Genomic DNA, 25,419 nt, shown 5'->3' with positions numbered 1-25,419 from the left:
TGCTAAAGCCTTTAATGAAGCAAGTCTAGATCTCCTCAGGTCCAGTGTCTGTAACATCTGCAAGAAACCTAACTCACTTTGGGGGTCGTGTTACAAAGTAAACATGTCTAACTGCCATAGCTGGCTGGACTGAATATCGGGTCTCCCTGGGGCTCCTTTCATTTTAGATACGTTTGTTTGTTACAATCAAAATTATATATATTCAGACACTAAGCGTTGGTCTATGTACTTTCCAATATGATGGAAATACTAATACATGTATTTACCAAATAAAATTCTAAAGGAGCCTTTCTTCAAGCAGTGACTTAACACCATGTGACTGTGATACAGACTGGAAACAAGATATGGAAAACCGAATATTTGGACAACAAGCCATTGTTTGGGTGTTTTAATTGCAAATATGATTCAACTAGCTTAACCTAGATTTCGATATCCTCCGAATGACATTTGGTTGAAAATATACATTCATCCCGAGAGAAGGACGAATGTTTATATATAATTATAAATTAGTAACAGCACTAGTATCCATTTTGTCTTTGTCTTCTACCCGTCAGAACTAGATTAACAACTAGTCTCTGATATGAACATATTTTACAGAAAAAAAATTCATAGTATAAAACAATATATAATATGATAGTAGTATAGGGAATGGGGAGAAAAAGACGTATAGGTACACCTTGCTCAGAAGCTTCCATACAGGCTAATTCTGCTACCAGCCTAGTAAAAATGAGTGTTTGCCCCAAACCCTTTGACAAGACCACTTTTTGGCTGCTCCCAATACAGTGCACTGCCGATTAGAGCTATGTGTGTGCATGGATATAGAAACATGCCAGGAACCAAGCTCTCATGCGAAGCCTATACCGAGATCCGATCGGGTCGTTTGTCCCTTCAGGAAGTGAAGAGGAAGTACCACATATTGCAAGCCCAATACACGCGAATCCGAGGTGGTATAGACCCCAAGCCCCAGACGACGACAACTCCCGGCATGGCCGAAGACTTCGAGGCCCTGCTGCAGAAGTGTTGCCCCATGTTGCTTTCCGACCGAGAGAAACAAATCCTGGAGCAATAGGGGCACACCTTCTATGAGCGCTACCAGATCCCCAAACAGTTTCTCGAACTCTACTTGCTGTGCTGTCACCCACTAGTAGAAGCCGGCAAAATAGTCGATTTCGTCTACATCTACCCACCAAACCAATTTCGACCCTCGGCGGGCAAACTCCGAATCATTCTCGCCGACGACTGCTATCCGGGCCCCAAGGACAGACACAACCGATGCACCGACTGCCTTGCCACTCTATCGGAACTGCCTGCTCTCTTCGGACCCAACAACTCTACATGCAAGTGTGGCACCATCGACCACTGCGTCGACAGCAAGAAATGTGGTCTCTGGGAAAAGAAAGCGATAGACTACACACCCCAGGAGCGACTCCCACTCGAGGTTCCAGAAGAGATCATGGTCGACAGCTGTTTCGTGAATATAGAGAACCTGTACGCCTGCGCTTTCTGGAGCATACGGTATGCACTCCTCGTCAGCAAATTGGTGGACCATTGTCCGTGCAAGGAGAAAGAGTCTTGCATCTTCCGGCTGCTATCGGGTGAAGCAGAGGTACCACAGGGACGGGGCAATATTTGGCATACCCCTTTGCCCAACTATGGCGGACCCAAGGATATGGAAGTAGCACCCCCTCCGTGCAGCGAACACAGAAAAGCCGCGGACATCCCAGAAGGAGTCTACTTGTGCAAAAAGTTTGCTGTAGCGAGATACGAAGGGAAGAACCGGCTGTTGTTGCTACTCGATCCCCCGACTGGGGAAACAATTCCAGTCTACGGCTTCAAGATACGAGAAACGATTCGGGCCACCGGTGGAATAGAACGCCTACGGTTGGTGCGGGAACCATTTCTGTGCATGCTCGGCAAAATCTGCCGCTCGCCCATATTGAAAGAGAAAGATGATAGAGAAGTCGAATTGCTGCTTCCAGACCTTGGGCGAGAATAGGTTCTATGGGTCCTTCCAGACACCGCAGGGCTAGGGAGAGTAGACCCTCCGACAGCTCGCCTAGTATTTTTTGCAGATGCAGTCGCAGGCTGGGGGTTGCAAAGGACGAATGGAGTCGTGCACTTGTCAAGGCCCGTTTTCGTATTCCAACTGCTTTTCGTGGAATTCGTGGTACGGAAAGTATACCCTACTACAATACTTTTCTTTCCCCAAAACGCTGCATTCCACACTCTACTCCATATGGAAGGGATCCGCACGTTTGTTCTTGGGTGTTTCTACCTTCTCGGTCGGTGTGTGGAGGGGGTACACGAAGGGGGAGACTGGTTTGCTGTGCTTCCAGGTCTTGTAGACGACCTTCCAGAGAAAAACGGCGGCTAGCGAAAGGTAGGTTCACCTTTGGGCTGTTTCTAGCATCTGTCGCACCTTCTGGATATCCAGGCGGGTCTCTTCTTGCTCCTCCTCGACGTTTTCTATTTCCTCACGGAGTTCTTCCTCGTCGACCTTGTCCAGCATCAACAAGATGTCGACCAACAAATTCGTTGTTTGCTCCACACGAGCCGGCAACGTATTCGTGGTTTGCTCCACACGAGCGGACATTGCCGCAGTTTGCTCCACACGAGCCTCTAGCCTCCGCAAGCGGTCGTAGAAGTCCTGGATGGTGGGCACAGTCGGCTCTGCAGCAGGCAATACGCTGCTGGTAGACGGCTCGCTAGGGGGCAAGATGGCCGCAGGCAATACGCTGCTGGTAGACGTTGCGCTAGCCGGCGAGATAGCCGCAGGCAATGCGTCTGTGCTGGGGGCCAACGCTTCCTCTCCAGTGGTGTCGCTAGACGGTTCCGGGGCCATGTTCCATATTTTGCGTAGTCGATTGGAACCGATGCCGAATCGTTGTCTAGTTTCTTGTGCTGGGACTTTTCCACGCATCTTGCGAATCTCCTCCACTTGGTCTTGCAATAGTTGTCTTTTGGGAGGCATTTGGTTGTGCTATATATCTACATTCGCAAAAAATTGTCTATATGGGAAACTAGGGCACACTAGGTGCAGACTAGACAAACTGGGGCACACTAGGTGCAGACTAGACAAACTGGGCACACTAGACAGAACCTAGAGTTTTGCTTGTTTTGCCAAGCATTTGCTAAGCATTGCTAAGCATTTGCTAAGAAAGGACCCATAGAACCTATTCTCGCCCAAGGTCTGGAAGCAGCAATTCGACTTCTCTATCATCTTTCTCTTTCAATATGGGCGAGCGGCAGATTTTGCCGAGCATGCACAGAAACGGTTCCCGCACCAACCGTAGGCGTTCTATTCCACCGGCGGCCCGAATCGTTTCTCGTATCTTGAAGCCGTAGACTGGAATTGTTTCCCCAGTCGGGGGATCGAGTAGCAACAACAGCCGGTTCTTCCCTTCGTATCTCGCTACAGCAAACTTTTTGCACAAGTAGACTCCTTCTGGGATGTCCGCGGCTTTTCTGTGTTCGCTGCACGGAGGGGGTGCTACTTCCATATCCTTGGGTCCGCCATAGTTGGGCAAAGGGGTATGCCAAATATTGCCCCGTCCCTGTGGTACCTCTGCTTCACCCGATAGCAGCCGGAAGATGCAAGACTCTTTCTCCTTGCACGGACAATGGTCCACCAATTTGCTGACGAGGAGTGCATACCGTATGCTCCAGAAAGTACAGGCGTACAGGTTCTCTATATTCACGAAACAGCTGTCGACCATGATCTCTTCTGGAACCTCGAGTGGGAGTCGCTCCTGGGGTGTGTAGTCTATCGCTTTCTTTTCCCAGAGACCACATTTCTTGCTGTCGACGCAGTGGTCGATGGCGCCACACTTGCATGTAGAATTGTTGGGTCCGAAGAGAGCAGGCAGTTCCGATAGAGTGGCAAGGCAGTCGGTGCATCGGTTGTGTCTGTCCTTGGGGCCCGGATAGCAGTCGTCGGCGAGAATGATTCGGAGTTTGCCCGCCGAGGGTCGAAATTGGTTTGGTGGGTAGATGTAGACGAAATCGACTATTTTGCCGGCTTCTACTAGTGGGTGAAAGCACTGCAAGTAGAGTTCGAGAAACTGTTTGGGGATCTGGTAGCGCTCATAGAAGGTGTGCCCCTATTGCTCCAGGATTTGTTTCTCTCGGTCGGGAAAGCAACATGGGGCGACACTTCTGCAGCAGGGCCTCGAAATCTTCGGCCATGCTGGGAGTTGTCGTCGTCTGGGGCTTGGGGTCTATACCACCTCGGATTCGCGTGTATTGGGCTTGCAATATGTGGTACTTTCTCTTCGCTTCCTGAAGGGACAAACGACCCGATCGGATCTCGGTATAGGCTTCGCGTGAGAGCTTGGTTCCTGGCATGTTTCTATATCCATGCACACACATAGCTCTAATCGGGAGTGCACTGCATTGGGAGCAGCCGAAAAGTGGTCTTGTCGAAGGGTTTGGGGCAAACACTCATTTTTACTAGGCTGGTAGCAGAATTAGCCTGTATGGAAGCTTCTGAGCAAGGTGTACCTATATGTCTTTTTCTCCCCATTCCCTATACTACTATAATAAAAAAAGGAGCCCTGAGACTTTTCTCCTAAAGCTGTGGAAATCTAGACTTGCCACATTTTGTAGACTTGCGTGGGCTTTGATATATTTGCTTCAGGGTCTGTATGACAGACGACGTCCCAACATACGCTCAGTCACATGTGTCTCCAGGTCACGGAGAATCAGTGGTTAGAGGCCCGTATTGCAATTCTCGTGCGTTTGCCAGGCGCGTAACAAGCCTTATTTTTCGTGTAAGCCCTATGGGCTGCAAAGATTTATATTATAGGTGGTATTGAGGGCTTGCCCAACTTTCATTTTTTATGAGACTTGAAGAGTTATCGTTTGACGTTTGATGATTTCAATAGCTTCAAAATATTGTCGAAATTGAAATGTGATTTCCTCAAAAACAAATATGTTTGGACATAGTTTACACATGTCTGCTGCATTGATAAAATACCACACATCGAGTATTTGGTGTTTTTTCTAAAATAAATGATAATCAAATGAAAAATAAACAACTGCATTTCAGTGATGATTCACATATAATCATGACGTAACAAAGCATCCTCAAACATGTCGATGGAAAAGCATTAATCGCTGAAAGTTATGATGTGAAGAATACCCTGTTTACTGTACATGGTAATGCTTTAATCAAAGAATACTGTAGTCAGTATGATTCATAGAGTTATTTCCACGTTTTAAATGGAACGTGTTTGTAGGTATTTTTGGCAAGAATTAGAAGAAAAATTATTTTTTTTGATCATGTGTAAGCTCGAGCTGTTTTTTATAATGGTAGCTACGCCCCTGTTTGCATGTGTTGTTGACGCGCCATGGACGCCTTGTAAGATCACTATTTGATTATGATTCACAAACACATGCCTATGATATGGTCGGAATCGTGTCAAGGATTAGCAGATATTTATTTTGAAAACAGTTTTTTATGTAGGTGGCTTGAAACTCGCTTTTACAAAGGCCTATAGGTTCGATCACAATACATTTCGTTTTACAGCTTCTCTTTTCTTAACATGCTCACGTCAAAACTGATTTAAATTCTAATCGCAGATTAAAGAATAACACAATAAATAGTATGCCAAATTATCGTTACCATGACAACCCTGTAAGAGTAATGCAGATGATACTGTCGGCCGTAAATTTTGATAAGTTGCTTCATCGCTATCAATAAACACTGGGTATCTATACAATTATATATGTGATCAAAGGCCATATGATAGATAATATGGTCTCTGGTGTGATGGAGGAGAACTTGCGTTTTCTCGATAATCTGAACACATGTATGTAGCGTGAAACCGGCAGATACCTTTAGAAGAAAGTGTTTGCCCTACTTGTAACAACGGTGTCCCGTGTCTATAAAAGGGATATAATGTGGGGATGAATGACATGTACTTTTATCTTGGCCCGTTTATGATGATACATACTGCGATCTTTCACAATATTCCCTCTGGCTATCAGATTGAGGGTAAACTTTAAACATAACCTGTATTTCTATTATTGTATTTATAAAGTTCTTCGAACGTTCTCCATATACGTCCGTCAGATACATCGCGCACTACCCTTTTTCTATTTTGATCTTCTCCAACGACTGTTACAAGTTCAAAGAATCGTGGTCAAAGTAGAAAAGTCTCAAGACTATTCCCTACAATTCTGTAACTTACACATTGTACCCTACATGGGTAGAGCTTCCATTCGGGGGAATATCAGAGTGAGTGAGTGAGTAAGTTTGGTTTTACGCCGCTTTTAGCAATATTCCAGCAATATCACGGCGGGAGACACCAGAAATGAGCTTCACACAATGTACCCATGTTGGGATTCGAACCCGGGTCTTCGGCGTGACGAGCGAACGCTTTAACCACTAGGCTACCCCACCGCCCCGGGAATATCAGAAGGACAATGATACAGTTATTTCTAATGTTGTAGAAAGCACTCCTGAACATGCGAGGTCTGCGTCTGTGTCAGACTAAAGGCCTACAAGATGTTTAGCAACACTGGGGCGTAATAGCCATAGATCTTCTCCAAACAAGGGAATATATATCTTGTGAGAATGACTTCTCCGACAGGGAAATTTACAGCAATGCAACGTCACAATTACTTACGTGATATTTACTTGCAATCTGAGTAATTGATCGTCAACTTAAACAGGACAATATAGACGAATTTCACAAGTCACGGAGATCCAACATGCCTATGATATACTCAGAGAACGCACCCGCCTGTGCTATCCGGTCATAATCGCTACACGGTAAAAACAATTTTTCATTTCATGTCTCAAGGCTGAGCGAATGGAGAAATAACATTGTTCAGGCACTGTGAGACTATTAAGGAAGGTCACATGCAGTGCAATAATATTCCAATTATGTACTGCCACAAAATATTTTACAGTAGTGATGCGCGAGCTGAACAGACTTAAGAAATTATGAGTTGGTTCGTGTAGCATATTTGGATGTGCTCCAAAAGTGACAAAGTGCTATTCTATTGGGACAGCTAGGGACACTTGCGAAGACAAAGCGGCAACGCATCGCCCTTTGTTCACCACTGAACCTTTTAATCCCTCGAAACATGCACCTCAAAAGATTTGCCAACACCACAGACAAGGCGTAACTGATACTGGTAGCAAGAGCGAGTGCAGCTTGATAAGGCGTGTGAACTTGCGTAATACTGCTTTCTTTGTCAGGCTCTTTTGGTGATAAGAATATTGAGGTCATGTGAACGTTGATTTCAAACGTACTAAAATGTGTGAAAATGAAATTACATGAACCAAGTAATTCACATGATGGAAACATATGATCATCTTGCTTGAGTACAGGTAAGATGGAGGTGTATTAACCGTTCATATACATACCCCTGAAATCCTGTATGATACATAAATATCTAAGGTGTGTAAATATTTGCAAATTTGAAAATTTACATGTGTTTCCCCACCTAAGTAAATTCACTTGTTTCCAACCCGAGGAAACTAAGAACGAAATCGGAAATTTCAGCACCCATTGAAATTCAAAGGAATGCATTGGAAATACTGTATGATCATATATTTACCAGGGTATCTGTTTTGCAATTCATGTTTGGAAATCCCTGACAATCCGGTCAGGGCATACATGAACGAGGTGCTTGTTCATACGAAAATGTACGATGAGCATATGTTTCAAAGGTATAGATTCATATGAAATATAAGCCCGAAGTTAGGAAATGTCTGAAAACATACGTAAATCCGGTCATGGCATGTATTTCCTACAGTATTTACGTTTATTTCAATGGTTTACTATCCGGCTTTTGGTCCTGTGGGACTCATTGTCAACACAGAGAACAGTTCACACGAAGGTCGTCACTGGATTGCCATGCATTTCAAAGGGAACCAAGCAGAATCTTTTGACAGTTTAGCAGAACAGCCCGTTGATAGGGTATTTAATCACTACATGAAGTACGAGAATACACAGAACAATTACAATCTTCCAATTCAAATACCTGGGGGTTGTTTACATTGTATTATATTTTATGTAAATTCAAAGCAAATTTACGAATGAATTATACTGAAAGACAAAAGAAACGTCGTAATATTAGAAATGACATTTGAGTATCAATGGAGTATTTGAACCTATTTTTTTAAATATACACCAGAAGTCAAGTTTGAGGAAACATGAATCGTGGTCGTATAGCCTGCATTGCCAAATAAAGTATTGTTTGAAATTGAAATTAGAAATGTTTTTGTTTTTTTGGAGAGGGAAAAGTTCCCACAAACACAACATTGAAATCGAGATGCACGTGCATCATAAATGCATACAGGCATAAATTGCCGGCTTAAATGGCAATCGTTCACTTGTTTTCTGAACACAGCAGCTATGACTAGGTTAACTAGAGATCAACCACAACAAGCTATTGGACATCTGCACGCTGGTCAACATGCTCGAGTCATTGCTAATGACTTCAGTTGCAGCGTACGAATGACAGAACGTCTGAGAGTGCGATACAATGCCACCAGCAGCACTGATGACCGTCCACGTAGTGGTCAACCCCGTGTAACAACACGTCGCCAGGACCGTCATATCGTCCATCAACACGTGCAAGACCTATTCACAAGGGCCAGGGAAACAGCTTGGGTGACCATAGGAAACACCAGCGACCAGTCAGTGACCTACTATCGGCGACGTCTCTAAGCCAGGAACCTGTTTTGTCGATGTCCTGCCAGGAAACCCATATTCACCAAACGTCACCGCCGGGAACGTATCCAAGTGGACACAACAGCGGCAAAACTGTCGTGGGGGACAATGGAGAGGGGTTATATTCTCTGATGAAAGACGGTACTGCATTTCAGTGGCGTATTATTTTTAAAAAATAGGTTGAAATGTTCCATTGATACTTAAATGTCATTGCCAATATTACGACATTTCTTTTGCCTTTCAGTATATATTGTACAGCAATTTGATATGAATGATCATGTGTTCAATGATGAATATGTTTCCGTATTTATTTGTAACTACTTCAGATATTGCACTGATTCATGTCTACCTTGTATCTATAAGATGAAATATTAGTATCTGTTTTCAGTGTGGTGTATACCCTCTTTATTACATAAATGAATCATACATAGATTGTAACACATCGATTGAACCGCAATAAAAACTTGTATAAGTGTATAAAATACCTTTTCTTGTCATTTGTAAATGTCTTGCATGATGGTAAGAAAGTAGAATAAAACTCCACTGTAGTGCCGACTGACTTGCATTTTCACTCTTGCCTGCTGATGGGTAAGACGTCATCTTTCAACATGATGAGAGCTTCACAGGATATATTTGGCCCTACAGCCATTTTCAAGTCCATGTCAACAAAAACACATCAGAGAAAACCAAAGGCACCAAAGAGATCGCTAAAGCGACAGGTTACATCTAGCCAGAAAAAAAAGAAGCACAGCTCTAAAGGGGAAAAACAGATTGTATTGAAACTACAACCCATGTCGAAGATAAAGGCTGTTGTGAAACGAACCCAATCAACCTTGAAGCGACACATGTCTGAAGGGAATCAAAGAATGCTTCAGACCCTGTAATGCCACAATTGTGTTTAACCACCATGGAGGTTACTGCCACTTGTCCAGAATGTGACAAGAGGTTTACACGAAAAGATAACCTACAGAGACATCAGAAGCAGATGCATGGATCAACTCGATACTTATCTCCTCCTCCTCCTCCTACAGATAAGCAACTTCCTCTTCCTCTGGATAAACGCTCTCCTCCTCCTCCTGGGAAGGAGCACAAGCAGCATGACCGATTCAGATTTCTGATTCCTTCCATTGGCATCATTGTCGGACCCAGTGGATGCGGAAAGTTGGTGTTTGTCTTCAACCTATTACGACATGGATTCATTCAACCTCTGCCTGATTGTATTGTGTGGTGTTATACCGTGTGACAACCTCTTTACGATAACATTCTTCAAACTTTACCCCAAGTACGGTTTGTTAAAGGAATACCTTACAATCTTGAAGATGAAAACTACTTCAATGCCCACAACCAGAACATGATGGTGTTGGATGATTTTTTGTCCGAAGCAAAGAATGACAAGCGAATTTCTCGTCTGTTTACCCAAACCTCCCACCATAAAAATGTCATTATCTTTTTGTTATTGCAAAACCTCTTCCCCAGAGGTAGGGAATCTCGTGACATTGCCCTAAATTCTCATTATGTAACGATTTTTAATTCACCTGTGGACAGACAGCAGGTGAAGGTATTTGCCAGAAGAATATTTCCTGACGACATAAATAGATTCGTGACTCTTTATGAAAGGGCTGTTGAAACACCCTATGGACACCTCACAGTGGATCTAAAACCTGGCACGAGTGAGAAGAATAGACTGCATGTCAATATCTTGACAACCAGCTACAAAAAACCTGGTCAGAGTGGTTTACGACAACAGCAAAAACAACAACAACAACAGATAAAAGATCTATCGGCAGCATTAGATGTTCAGACAGCTCATGACGTTTGTGCTGATCACACTTCCAAAGAACAGTCTCTTAGCTGTGACGTCGAAACAGTATCCATCTCGATTAACGACACAGGACCTCACACAGGACATATGGCCACTGCGTGTACTGACTGTGGTGTATTGATAGACAATATGCATGATCTACAACGACATATCAGATCATGGTGTCCAGCAAACGACAGTTTTAAATTCAAGAGGAAACGTGTCAGATACGAGACTGACGACAGCAGTGATGATGAGGAACTGAAAAGCTGGAGGTCTTGCTTTCAAACATCTTCGTTGTGGGAAGCCATCAAGCACTGACATGGAAGTTGAAGACTGGCAAAATGTTGGTTTACAACGCATCTGGAATCGTGTGTACAACAACAAACGTGACCTGATGAAACTTAAGAGGAAAAAGTACAGAAAACAAGGTGGTCGTACACATGAATGGATGTACCAAAAAATGAAACAGATGTGGGAACATGAATTGGCTGACAGTCTTAACAGTGTCATAGAGTTCACCAAATACTTTAAACAGTCACCTCTATTTCAGTCCATTCGAGACAGCCTGAACGATATGGATCCTGGCACTGATCAATCTATCATCAAAAACAAGATAACCCGTTTCATGAAAACCATCATGAAGGACATTCTAACTCGCATAGATATGCCCGAAGCTGAAAGTGACACTGAATCTGTCATACCTGCCGATGATGGTAGTGATGAAGATGCTGCTGCCGCTGCTGCTGCTGCTGCTGCTGATGATGATGAGAGTGAGAAAGAATAAAACATGGCGAGGGAATATACAAACCTTGTCTGGTGTTCCAACCCTTCAGTCGATATTTTGTTAGTCATAAGGATGACACGGGAGAATCAATTTCTGAACCAATGTAAAGGAAGGAGGAGATGTGGACTTATTCATATATTAAAAACACAACCTCTCACGAAGTCAAAACAGATTTCTCTCAACAGCTCGTCATCAAAGAAACAGATGGTCCTATACATCAGGAGACCAGCCAAGTTGGGATCTCCAGGGTGCAGATCTCTTTCTGTACCATAAATGTCACGTAAAGATGTTCTTCTCCATCCTATCGCTGCTATATCCGAGTGTCATGTCAAGATGAAACACATTAAACTTTTAACATCATTGAATCGTTAAGATTCCTATTTTTTGTTTGTCAATAACTGAAATTACCCAAGTCTTACACTTGTAACCTTGTGACCTTATGTTGCTAATAAAAGAAGGTCTATCACAATTTTTGTTGTGTTTTTTTTTGTATTTTTTTTTCTCAATTCAGATCTCAATGGTGAGCGAGTTAGTTTAGTATTACACCTCACTAAGCAATATTCCAGCCATATGGCAGCAGTCTGTAAATAATCGAGTCTGGACCAGGCAATCCAATGATCAACAGCATGAGCACAATTGGGATCTGTGCACATTGGAACTGATGACATGTGTCAACCAAACCAGCGAGCCTGACCACCCGATCCCCGATTCCGTTAGTCGACTATCACAGATTTCAATGGTGTTCTCCACATAATGAATATGCTTCTGGAAAACAATTATTGTTATGCTTCTACAAATCGATCACAACAATTTGCTAGCGTTTTGTTTACATCATACATTCACAATACAAAGGCTGACATATGTACACATATAATATGACATATTCTAATGATATTTTAACACAATGTAATGTATATCTTTGGATTTCATATGAAAATAATTATCCACCAGGTTTATTAAAAAAGATCTACAACTGTCATTGTAGCAATTGTAATATCTACAATCATTACACCTATAATGTATCACAACGTTGAATCAACGTTGAATTTTGGTTGTTTGGTTGATCAACCTTTCATAAACGTTGATTCAACGTTTATCATGCGACCAAAGAAAGTTAGTCGAGATTCGTTTAGTTGTCAACGTTGTTTCAACGTAAGGAACCAACAAAATGTCAACTAATTGTTTCCTTTGGCAAATTTGATACATAATTCATATTGGTAATAGGTATCCAACTTAGCAACTATCATTTCGGAACATTAATTTCATAAAAGATCAAGATCGAGCTAGTGACACATATAATCTTATATATTGTTTGATTGTGCATCGATCAACGGACGGAAATATTACGTAAATCGCAATTGAAAATGAAAACATCAATGATTTTAGGTATAAAGTCATCAGTTATCCGAATTGCATTACATTTGATATTTTCCCACAAAACTGTCAAAATTGTATAATTCCCGACAATTTGCTTTCAAACACATGCCAGATCGCCTCGTTTGGCCATATCCGGACATGCGCACAATTATCGCGCGCGCAAAGGCAGCTGATCGTTGTCAGTTTACTTTGGCGAAGTTCAACGCAATATCGTTCTATTTTCAACATCTTCACGGCATGCTGGTGTTTATTTGGTAAGTATGTCCTTCATGTATAATGAAAACGTAGGAATGTTGTTTAAATCTAGCAGGTCAATGTAGCAAGAAACTCCGAATTAGGGCTCATGTTTTATCTCACAAGGGTACCGGTATGTCACGTACATGTTTCTCAAAATTTAGTGGAAGCCCGTGTTTTCCATGAACTTGTTTTGTTATTTTTCAATATATTTGCATGCATATATTTGGCATTTTATTATATAATCGAATAAGATTTCCTTTCGTACCCATCACCTGATTTGAATTTTGCAAATATACATTTTCAAATAATCAATGAAGTACATCAATATAAGGGACCATTCATAATTATATGGCTGCGGGTGGGGGTGATGATTGTAAGGGTGGGGGGGGGGTGTCACCCATTTTGTTCAGGGGAGCTAAGGGGGTCAGCATTTTTGTACACACGCACTATGTTTAATATGATGCTTAGAAATTATGGGAAGGGGAGAGGGCGTCATAGATATTGTACATGACATGCAGGGTGGGGCGTCACTTATTTCGTACATACACTTTACGGGGGGGGGGGGAGGAAGGGTAATTCACATTGTACATGCTTCTTCATAAAAATCATCATCACCCCCAAGCCATACATTATGAACGGTCCCTAAGGGCAGCTATACAAAATCGAATAGAATTTATCAACATTTTATATTGCATCACATTATTATGAACATTTGTTCGTTTGAATAAGTCTATCAGTAAATTATGCATTGAGCACGCTCTGAACCCTGTCAACATATGCATATTATTTGGGGGGTGGGGGGTGGAGAATGGCGAAAGGAAATCTTTCTCAGATCATGCAACGAAAATTCACATCAAAATGTCTTGTGCAAGTCTTTGTTAAGGATGAAATTGCATATAATTTATTTGAACTTTTATTTATTTACAAAATGTGTAACTTCACTAATGATTCTTTGATGGGACAATTAACAAAACTGCACTCACAGACTTTCATTCTTACACTTGTTTGGAAGGGATGTGATGATTCATGTCTCTTAAAGGTTAAAATGTTACATACAAAAGAAGTAATTTAGTAAGGAACATTTAATTATGAAATAAGATATAATTTTAATGGAATTTGCAGAAATCTCATCTTCGAAGACTGGGTGGCATCAATTTTGTGGATCACATAAAAGGAGCAATGCTAAGGTAACAAGTTTTAACATTTCACTTGTTTCCAGTATATCCACCACAAAGGTTGATCATGTAAGAGAATAATTTGACAATGATTTCTCCCGGAGATGTTTAGTTTAATGAGCACTCCCTTGCTTGGCGCCATATTGTTTTTCGCCGTAAAGAGCTGGATGCGAGAAAGCACGCGAGAGGACAGAAGTCATAAATTTATAGAGATATATAGATGTTTATTGCTGGGAGACACACTCTTCAGGTATTTGGTCAGCTGTAGAATTTGAATATGATGTTTCTTTATTATTGTCAAAGTGTAGGTTTTTCATTATTTTGCATTTAAATGTGTGTGCAGTGAAACATACTGAGATTTGGAAGAGTCCATTATTTAGAGTACAGGTATTGTTAGATATCAGCATTTTATGTACATGTTCCCTTGTCAAGATCATCTATCGAGTATATTAGAGAGAAGGTGTATATTTGTAGTGTTTTAAATCAGAGTTATTTTCAGTGTATGACCTACATTTCAATATGTTTTGGCCACCTGTCACCCCTTTGGTCAAATAGAGTAGGACTTCCATTTCTTGGAATTGAGAGTCAGAGATACACTGTTTCCAAGAATTTGCGTGTGCCAGCGATGTTTGTTTACGAGTACATTTAAGTCTTTTGAGTGTAGATTGGAGTTGTAAGAGATGTTATTCAGTGTCTTATTATTCAGGGTATGATAGATTATTTCTGGCAGTGTAGAGTTTAATCTCATTATTTTATTGTTCATGATTCAGAGAAGCATAGTTATGACGTCGCAGATATTATAGGCACACATAATTCATTATATGAGAGATTTTCTAAGCGTTCCTATAAGAGATTAAGTGTAAACATTTCTGAATTATGAAGAAGTTATTTATCTGAGTTTTATGAGTGTACAAAATGACAAAGAGAGACAGAGTAGATAATAGGGAATATATTGTATACTTATGAGAGCTCATTATTGTTTTCAGAACTCCATGATCCATACTTCCTTGTGTTTGGGAATAAATGGTGTTGGAAGACCTCCCACAATAGACTTGTTCTTTGACCTGTGAACCACCACCCATTTTGTTTTCTTATCATTTAATGTAAAATGGCTTTTGTTACAATTTATGACTCCTGTTAGCAAAATTGCTACATCAGTACAACTCCTATTTAATTTGAAATAATCGTTTCCGAGAATCTCTAAAGAAAACTAAATCTGACAGAATAACAACAATCTTCCATTGTTTTGCAGGACAATGTCAAACAATTTGATGTCAAGAATGAATGTTGATGGGCAAAACGGCAAGTTTTTTTTTAAGAATACAAGGTTGTATTCAATCATCTCTGGTAATTTAATTACCAAATGCAGCATTTTCATCATGACCATAGCAAATAATATATGACAGTAAAGCATCGTCTAATTCATCCTAATTCATAGTCTAATTGAATAATCAACTTGCAATTGAGGATTTTCTTTGAAAATGTTTAAGAAAACTTCCATTCCTTTAGTTGAAAATATATAAATTGTTTACATTTTTCGTCACATTTTGTATTGATGCTGTTCATATGTTCACATGGCAAGTTACAGCAGTGAAATGAACTTTTCAAGTGATTGATTAAACAAATACTTGAATCATTTAAGACAATATATCTTCCATATAAAATTATTCATGTATTTAAATATAAAATTTCAGAATGTGTCCTATCTCATGGGAATGAGATGGGAATGCATCCGAAGCAAATTTCAAGAAAGAGTTAGGAACGTTTCTGAAGTATCCACCTGACCGCCAGGCAGGGAGTGGCAGAAAGAAGAGAAGCTGTATGTCAGTTTAATGCTATATGCAGATGATATTGTGTTATTATCACAACAGAGATCACCTACAGACTATGTCATGTGTGATGTTTTACATTATGCTTTAAACCACGTTTCTCTGTGTGCGTTTGTGTTCATAAAGATTTCATAAAAGTGACTGGTTTTATGTGCTGTCTTCAGGTATAGTTCCTGTTCATCTTGGATCCCTTTCATGGTGAAAGTAATTGCATTTTGTTTATTCAGGGGTCTCGGTTTAATAGCTGAAATTCAGACAAAATGTCTTCTCGGGACAATTTCCACCTTTTCAAGATAACAATACAACAGTAAATAGTTTTTCTTAATTTGGAATACTCTTTTCTTCTTACTGGAATTATACGTCCAACTGACATAAAACTTAAATGAACATTATATTGAATGTGGAATTTTAACCAAGTATTTTATCAGGTAAATATTTTTACTGCAATTTTATGTTTGAACACTGTTTATTGCAGGTAGCTTTTTGTATAGCTGGATGCATGAGTTGGGTGCTACTTTAGTGTAGTGCGAGATGAAGTGCGAGTCTATTTACAGGAAAGCGTAATACCTCCCAGACACAACCACTGAACAACCCATTTCCAACGTTAATAATATGTCAAACTTCAACGTTGATTCCACGTCGGATATCTACGTCTAAAAAACTTTCATAAACAACCTTGTTGTCAACGTTGATAATTCAGGTCAAACTTCAACGTTGAGGACCAACCTATTCGTCAACGTTGAAACAACGTTGATGTGCCTGCTGGGTGCTAGTGTTTGAGTAGCATACACTTGCTAACACAAAGTCGGACATATTCTAATGAAAATAGTTCTGACGCAATACGATTAATTGATAAATCCAAACTCTCTATCTCCATATACAATGAATAAACGCCAGTCTACCAAGCCAAATTGTAATATCTACAATCATTAACGCCTAATGCATGTCAAACAATGAACTTGTCAGAAAAAAAAGGGGTGACGGGTGGTAGCTGCTAGTGATTGAGTATCATACAGCTGCTAACACAAAGTCGGACGTATTCTTAACAAAACAATAATTCTGACGCAATATGATTAATTGAAAAACCCAATCTATCTATCTCCATCTACAATGAATACACGTCATGCCCATAAAACTACTAAGTTATCTGAAACACACACACACACACACACACACACACACACACACACGCACCAAGAAATGAACGGGTTCAACAAAAATGAACTCGTTTCCACCTTCTCGGTCAGGTCACCGTGACCAAGACTCCTAACAATAATGTTTAATTTACAACAGCGAAATAACAGATGAAGTTGTTTTTTGTTTGTTTGGTTTTTTTTAGATGAGGCAGGATTTGAAGGCTCTGGGGTCAATCATTATTGTGGTTTAACTCTTAATGAGGCATGTATCACCTCTCCCTCGACATACCATAAACAAACACAGAGCAAGGTTCTATCATTTCCATATGTTTACATGTTATGAGGGAAAGATTACTTCGTTAGTGTTATCAAACAGTTTAAAAATTCCATTTATGATGTAAATATTAAATGTACTTAGCATTATGCGGTGACGGAAATGTTATGATTCCCACTTGACTTCATTGTAACGCACAGAGGGGAGGTTTCTGCCTAAAGGTCCTTACACTCAAGCTGGACGTCTTATAGCGAGGGAAGGGGTCACATATGGAACACATTATTGGAAGTGCCTGTAAACACAATGCTCACATGGTGAAACAGACTACTAACTAACAATATTTATTAAATTGATATCAAAGGTTTTTAACATGAGCAGCTCAGGTGAAATATCAAAATATTAATTACTATGCATTGTTTTCCGTTAATGAAGGCATGTTCCCTTAATTGCATAAGTGCATAAGGTTAATCACTTGTGACCTCACTTTGTTTACCTGTGACGTCATGCATATATTTGCATATTAATGAGTTATTCTGCGTTTTTAATCATGCATAATGATGACGTCAGAGAGCCCTCGATGGTCAGGTGGCTTGGTGACGTCATAGAGCCACATGGGGTGGCTCTGAAGTTCTTAACTTTACTCTACTAGTATTCCAGCAATATCACGGCGGGGACACCAGAAATGGACTTCACACATTGTACCCATGTGGGGAATCGAACCCGGGCCTTCCATGTGACGAGCCAACGCTTTAACCACAAGGCTTGCCCGCCGCCCCAGATGAAAAGAAGAAAAAGTGCATTGTGTGAAATGTAATAAATATGTCAATGCACAATTTCTTTAAAAATAATCAAAATACGTCTGATACTGACTATAAGGATACCCTTAATCCATTTACTGTGTACATCGTATTTCGTTTGGGATTTATTTCTTATGACCTGTAGGTTCTTATTGAGAGTCTGTCTATGTTAACACAGAGGGGATGAGCCAGTTGGGACTATACATACAATCCATCAAAAGTTTAGCCTCACTTAAAGCACTCGCTATATGTTATGTATATATATGTACAGTTTCTCCACTAACTTGGGGGAACCAACTGCAAACCTTAAGGAGATGAATTGCACGAGGATCATGCATCAAATTGCTGAAAAGCATGCGCAAATATCGTGCATGTGAACAGCTGCGTTTTGGTGTAAAGTTTTGTTAAGAATTCGCCAATATTCACTGACTTTCATCATTTATTGAACTCATGACAATAATCTTTTCAACGTTACGAATTTGGTTTACAGTACATCAGTTCAATTGTAAACAGTACCCTAAACTGTATAGAATATTTTGCAAAATCTAATTTAGATCAGTTGACTGAAGTGAGTGGCTACATTGACATTAGTGAGTGTAAACTTTTGATGGGGAGTATAGTTAGTAATTACAAAACAGCGCTGACAGCGTTGTAGTCCCATGATGTTTTACTTCACTGCAGAATACGGTGACAAACACTGACCTTGTCGAATACCTATAGGTAATAAGATATACACACAGAGAACAATAACAAGTGTTATACGGCTGTCGACGTAATTGTACATAGTGTAATCATATATGCTGACACGGCAGTACGTATTGAAGCGGCGGCTGTAGTTGCAACAGCTGAGAATTATGTGACTGATGCTGCTGATAGTGACAACTGGGTGATTATTGCAAAAACGTTTACACTTCAGAGACCTGGACTTAAAGTTGTCCAAACCTGTTTTCTCGGCAAGGGTATGTGAACGCGAAGTGTCAAAACAAGGGTATGAAATGGAATATGTCTACAGCTTTTGAAATCTTTAGAGAGGCCCTGAATGTCGTAACCTTGATCAAACAAATTCTGAATCGAGTCATATGGCGCTCTTTGAAATCTTGGTGAGTTGTACCACAACAGCTGTGATAAGTTTACACTAAAGGTTGGGGCTGTTGGAACAGTGTACGACGTAAAGGGACAGTTTATTATTGGAAGTTGAATTCATCCCTCTTTTTCATATGGTCTTGTGGAGTGTATTTGTAACTCTGAATCTTTATGGATAGATCTAAATTTGAAACACATGAAGCTGTCTCTGTGGCCTATTGCAAGATCCGGTGGGTAAATCAGTGGAAGGGAATTGGCTATTTCAGTGTTATTTTTCGGCAAGGATATGCGAACATATGCCAGAGAAATGAAATGCGTCACGCAAAAAACAAATCTTTTCAAATTGCTCACGAATTCCACGAATGATGGGGGATATTACGTTTCAGCTTTGTTACAGTGATCACCATAGGTCTTGTTCTTTCTAGGGATCTCTTCAACTTGTGGTAGGTCAGGTGAATAGAAGGACAGAAATAGGCTGATGCACTAGCTTCTACCACTTGAAACATTACGTATATTGCTTCATTACTTCTTAGATATTATAACCATATGGTCCCCATCACCTAATCTCTATCACTGTATATCCGTTACTGGCTTCCATCTATGGTCATTCACTCTATGTAAACATGTTGTACAAACAGTATGTATACCCTATTAAACTTAATCCCCTCGCTAATCTATTGTAAAAACAACTCTGTGGCTTCCTGTATATACTATATATACCTCTGTAACTATTCATTGTCATTCACCTGATGAAGGGGCAAGCATTAGCCCAGAAACGTCGTGTGTAAATAATAAAGAAGTTGCACATCCATATCAAGTGTGTTGTATCATATGGTCCATATCAATAACCTATTAATGATGTTAGTTTGACCATAAAGTCTACATCTTCACGGTTAATTCTTCGGCTACTGTATAATTATCCTTGGATGTCCTATTACATATAAAACATAATTTACTCGGAAACACAAGATTCAGAAACCAGACTTTCTGACCTAAATAGAGATTTACAGATATGCTGGGTTGAAAATGTGGAAAAAAATAAATAGAATAAAATATATTTACCTCTTGTAGGTGAGTACACGAGACGGTTGCTCAACGTCGATAACACTGCGCTGTCTGTGACGGTCTGCAACGCCAGAGCTATTTTACTTCCTTCTTGGTCCGGGTATTGAAATGCAAGTACAGAGTCGTGCAAAAAGTATTCGGACACTTGGCGTAATTTCCATAGACTTACTTAGTGTACCATAAATAATTTTCATGAATTTTCGTAAGATACAAGTCAAATTTTGCACATTTGTGAGGAATCATCTTACCTACAATCACATAATTTCTGTTTAATTTTCCGTTGCTTATTTATCGAATGGCAACAATTTAATCAACATGTGTACAGTGCCCTGAACTTATTTAACATGGCGGCCTGTGTACTTGTGTATTGTGGAGCCATACGTCAGTTGATAAATGTGATGTCATTAGTTAAATAGGGGTCGGACAATTGAACTGAAATTATGTGCGCAGAGCAGAGATGTTTTCCTATTTGCCTGTCAAATTTTACAAAGATCCACCCTAAACTCACTTCATGAAAATTATTTATGCTACACTCAAATAACATTTAAGTCGATGGAAATTACATCAAGTGTCCGAATACTTTTTGCACGGGTCTGTACGTGTATCACTTCAGAAGGCCTTCAGAAATTCATAGTCATTGCGTGGGAGGTAGAATAATGACAGCAACATACAGTCGACCATGTTTCATATAAAGCATTGGGAGGGGCAACAGGAAAAAACCCAACATGCAACAGCGTCAGTACAATGTAACTAAATACTGCCTGTACACGGTGTAAAGGCAGCTGCATTTCAATTATACCACGTCCAGCGATCAACAGCATGAGAATCGATCTACGCAGTTAGGACACGATGACATGTGTCAACCAAGTCAGCGAGCCAGACTACCCGATCCCGGTAGTCGCCTCTTACGACAAGCAGGAAGATCTGTTGTAACCAGACCTTCACGGGTCACCACCGCGTGGAAGCTTGATACTGGAGGACTGCCTGAAGTGATGCACGTCTTAGTGTAGTGTGCTGAAAAATCTAGAACCATAATCGGAAGAAACCCAGTGACGTCTTTGATAAGCAGTGACAGGATGGAGCACAAAAGAAGGAATAATTCAATATATGGAGGAACAACTTCTTTATACAGTGGGAATCATCAAAGTTTCATATCAGTCGTGATACTGTGGTTTATACTACATGCTTCACGTGTTAGCGTTTATATACTCTACATTGTGTAGTTAACTGGCTATTCATGCTATTGCTGTCCTTATCCTATTGACTGTAAAACACTTCCTCATACTTGTCTATATGCCTCTCAAACCCTATTCCTTTCTTCACTTGCTGAATACCGATGTTAGAACCCGCATCGAATATCCTCCTGTTATAAGGACGTTGATCATCCTTATGTTGATAATATTCCTTGGAAGAAGCCGAGATTCGAACTGGTGTTCCTAAGGAATGCAGCTTATCTGTATCACTGTATATCCGTTACTGGCTTCCATCTATGGTCATTCACTCTATGTAAACATATTGTACAAACAGTATGTATTAAACTTAATCCCCTCGCTAATCTATTGTAATAACAACTCTGTGGCTTCCTGTACATACTATATATACCTCTGTAACTATTCACTGTCATTCACCTGATGAAGGGGCAAGCATTAGCCCAGAAACGTCGTGTGTAAATAATAAAGAAGTTGCACATCCATATCAAGTGTGTTGTATCATATGGTCCATATCAATAACCTATTAATGATGTTAGTTCGACCATAAAGTCTACATCTTCTCGGTTAATTCTTCGGCTACTGTATAATTATCCTTGGATGTCCTATTACATATAAAACATAAATACGCGGAAACACAAGATTCCTCATACTTGTCTATATGCCTCTCAAACCCTATTCCTTTCTTCACTTGCTGAATACCGATGTTAGAACCCGCATCGAATATCCTCCTGTTATAAGGACGTTGATCAACCTTATGTTGATAATATTCCTTGGAAGAAGCCGAGATTCGAACTGGTGTTCCTAAGGAATGCAGCTTCGTTCGGCGAATAACTGCGCCTTAGACGACTGTGCACCCGTGTCCCCTTGAGGTAACAAGCTGCGAGGTTTAAATTTAAATAAACACAGTAAGCTTCATATGTGCATATAAAACATCGCCTTGCATCAAAGAAATACCACTGTGCACAGTGGCGGATCAGAGGGGGATTGAAACTGCATGTGCAAGAGGGGGCAATAAGTGTACATATGCATGATCAAAGTTCATCAACTTGTAGCAAAAAGAAAGTATAATCCAATAAAGTTATTCAAGTTTGATTACAGATTAAGTCAGAGATTGAAAATTGAGGATAAAGGAAACCATTTCTCTGAAGATTTATCAAAATCATTGCTCCTTCTGGATATGAAATTTTCAACCCTGTTAGTGTCTTTCAAAAAATTTAAGAAGTTATTAACTTTTGTTTAATGCAAGTATATATATGTCTTTGAGAAGAAAAGATTATATGATTTAGTAATGGCCTATTACCCCAAATTCCAAACCAAACCAAACTCTGTTATTTCAAATGTCTGTATGTTTTGGATTATCCAGTTTTCAAGTTCTTTCCAGAAGGTTTGGGTTATATTACATTCCCAATATACATGACATAAAGTTTCACTATCCACATTACAAAAAGCTACATACTGTATTGTTAACAAGTTTCATTTTCGAAAGCTCTTTTTTTATAAATAATTCTGTGCAAAATTTAAATTTAAAATCTAAAAAGTTTTACATCTTTTAAATTGTTTCTGCAAATATTAAAATCATACGCCAATCAAAATCAATATAATAAAATAAGTTTTCCCATTTAGTCAAATATGAGGTTTAATATTGTCAGATAAGAGTTTATCATAAAATAATCTTGAACCTTTTTTCAAATCCATAAAATCTTTATGAAGAAGGTTATTATCCAGATCATTGTTATGTATATTTCTGTATTGTTTTATGGTCCTTTTCCATGATTCAGGTATGATATACAAAACATTTCCAGGATCCTTATATGTTCCTCTATTATCAAATTTGAGCTTCAGATCTTCAAAAGACATAAAACCATCTTCATTACAAAGGTCCTTAATTGTTAAAATTCCATTTTTAGCCCAATGCCTAATAAAGTGATTTGGGTTTTTGAAGTTATCATCATGAAAAAAAAGCCCCTGCTTACACATCGTTTTGAAAATGAAAGTTAGGCAAGGCCTCAACACTAACTAAATATAAAGCTTTGCAACCTATCGGGCTTACACAAAAATTGGCTTGCTACGCGCCTGTTAGTCACCTCTAACTTACATTGGTTATTGAAGACCAATTCTAACCCGGATCTTCATGGGTCTCCAACCTGTATCCAGACTGCCTGGACACACTCCTCTGTTAGCTAAGCTGGTATCATCACTATTTGATTCTGATTCATAAACACATGTCCATGATATAGTCGGAATTGTTCAACCGACTCTGCTTTCAGCAGATTTCTGAAGAATGTGGAAAGGATTTTGTCGCTAGTTTTATTATAGGAATTTCAGTATTACCTCCACCCTCAAACACACCTGTATGAAAACACAAATATGTGAAATGTGGTTTGCACAAAACCTGTTTTCCTTCTGCAATGTATAGGTTAGGTTGTATAATCCGTCAAGCGTTGCGTCAATGCCATATGTAAGTGCAAACGATGGCTGACAAACATCAGCGTAATTATCACACTACAAATTACAATGCATCCGATCCAGCGAACATTTTGACCTACATCCGTTGTGTGTAAAATGTGACTCAAGCCTTTAACGCTTTCACCGAAACCACTTTCAACTGAATAATTCATAGCTAATGTTCTGTTTGAGTGATCGGTGTCCTTCATATTTGTAAATGAGTTTGTAAATGGCTCTTGAGAATTAACCACCTGCACGATTATCATGACGGGAGAATGTCTTCTACATTGTAACATTAGAGTTAGTTATGTAACACCGATCAAGCAACAACTCATGGGGGGTTAAACCTACAAACATATACCACTCCCCAAAAAGGTTAGGGATCACCCTCGTTCAGATTACTACCTGTAATATGTCATGTCAGGTTTCATTTTAGTGTCCATTATATAAAGATGTAAGTTATCATATTTACGTCTTCGAGGACACAATGTCCAACTTTGTCAACCTCTCAAATCATGAAAAATTGTGTGCTCATTAAAACCTGCTTTATCATATTACAACAAAGAAAGCATTTGTGGGTGAATATATATCAGATACCATGTTTTCAATGAGTGGCGCGCTGTAATACCTTCTTATGAAAACCCTATTTTATGACAGGTTTAAAGAAAAAAGTAATGACCGGGGTGGAAATAACTTTAAAATTGCTAGTGTACTCTAGAACAGTGGCACATGTAAAATCACTTGCCCTGATAATTTTTCCACTTTACCGGCCGTTTTCTTGTTGATTTTTTTAAATAAACAACATAATTAACATTGGAAAGTCAACTGGACACCGGTACAGTGTGATATACAAATTTGCTTGCCCGACAGAAAAAAAACACTGGACTCGGACGTCGGGCAATGGGTTATTTCCACCCCCTGAATGACACAAATACAAATTATGTGTATGTGTCCACAATACAGTATATCATGCTCATGGCTTTCCAAATGCTCAGATGGGTTGAAAAGGCTAATCCAAGGATTCAGGGCTGGCCAATGCAGTGTAAGTTGTCTACAGTGGATGAGGTGGGCAGATCTGGTGACTAATGGTGGCATGTCATCGAACCCAGACACCTCTCAACACTGTTCATAATACCACCCAACAGGTATGTCTGGGACACAGGCCACCATGATATCGCTGGTGTACTGCTGACAGCTGCATAAACCACAAACACTGAATACATTCCACTCATGTTGAAGGAGTGGAAGCAAGGATACTTGATAACTACTAAATGCAATCCTAATTTGCAATGTCTCTGTGTTTTTGGAACATCGGCCTTATTTTCAGAAATGATTCAATAATGTTGTTCTATGCTTCAATCAGCCACAATCCTGCTACAACATGGGATCTGGTACACTATCAAGTCTTGGCTAGAGACAAGTGATCGACAAAAATTATAACAAGTTTAGACTCAAGTTCTAGATCTTACCATAATGAGACCCTCAAAGTGTCATTTCTTAGTCTATAGAAGTTAT

General features: G+C 39.8%; 1 protein-coding gene across 1 annotated transcript in view; it reads right to left on the bottom strand.

Annotated features, from left to right (window-relative positions):
• Nucleotides 1-21,694, bottom strand: part of LOC124286445 (toll-like receptor 4) — a 34,745-nt gene extending 13,051 nt beyond the window's left edge. Inside the window, exons 1-2 of the mRNA XM_046722824.1 lie at nucleotides 21,583-21,694; nucleotides 20,246-20,348 (exon numbers count right to left, since the gene is read on the bottom strand). Coding sequence (XP_046578780.1) covers nucleotides 20,246-20,348; nucleotides 21,583-21,633 — 154 coding nt within the window. The 5' untranslated portion in view covers nucleotides 21,634-21,694. The remainder of the gene's footprint in view (nucleotides 1-20,245; nucleotides 20,349-21,582) is intronic.
• Between the last annotated feature and the right edge of the window lie 3,725 nt (nucleotides 21,695-25,419).

Source organism: Haliotis rubra, unplaced genomic scaffold (assembly GCF_003918875.1).
Source record: "Haliotis rubra isolate DU_JTF1 unplaced genomic scaffold, ASM391887v1 Scf383, whole genome shotgun sequence".
Taxonomy (NCBI): domain Eukaryota; kingdom Metazoa; phylum Mollusca; class Gastropoda; order Lepetellida; family Haliotidae; genus Haliotis; species Haliotis rubra.
Note: the sequence above shows the minus strand (reverse complement) of the source record. Positions and strands in the feature narration are given on the sequence as shown.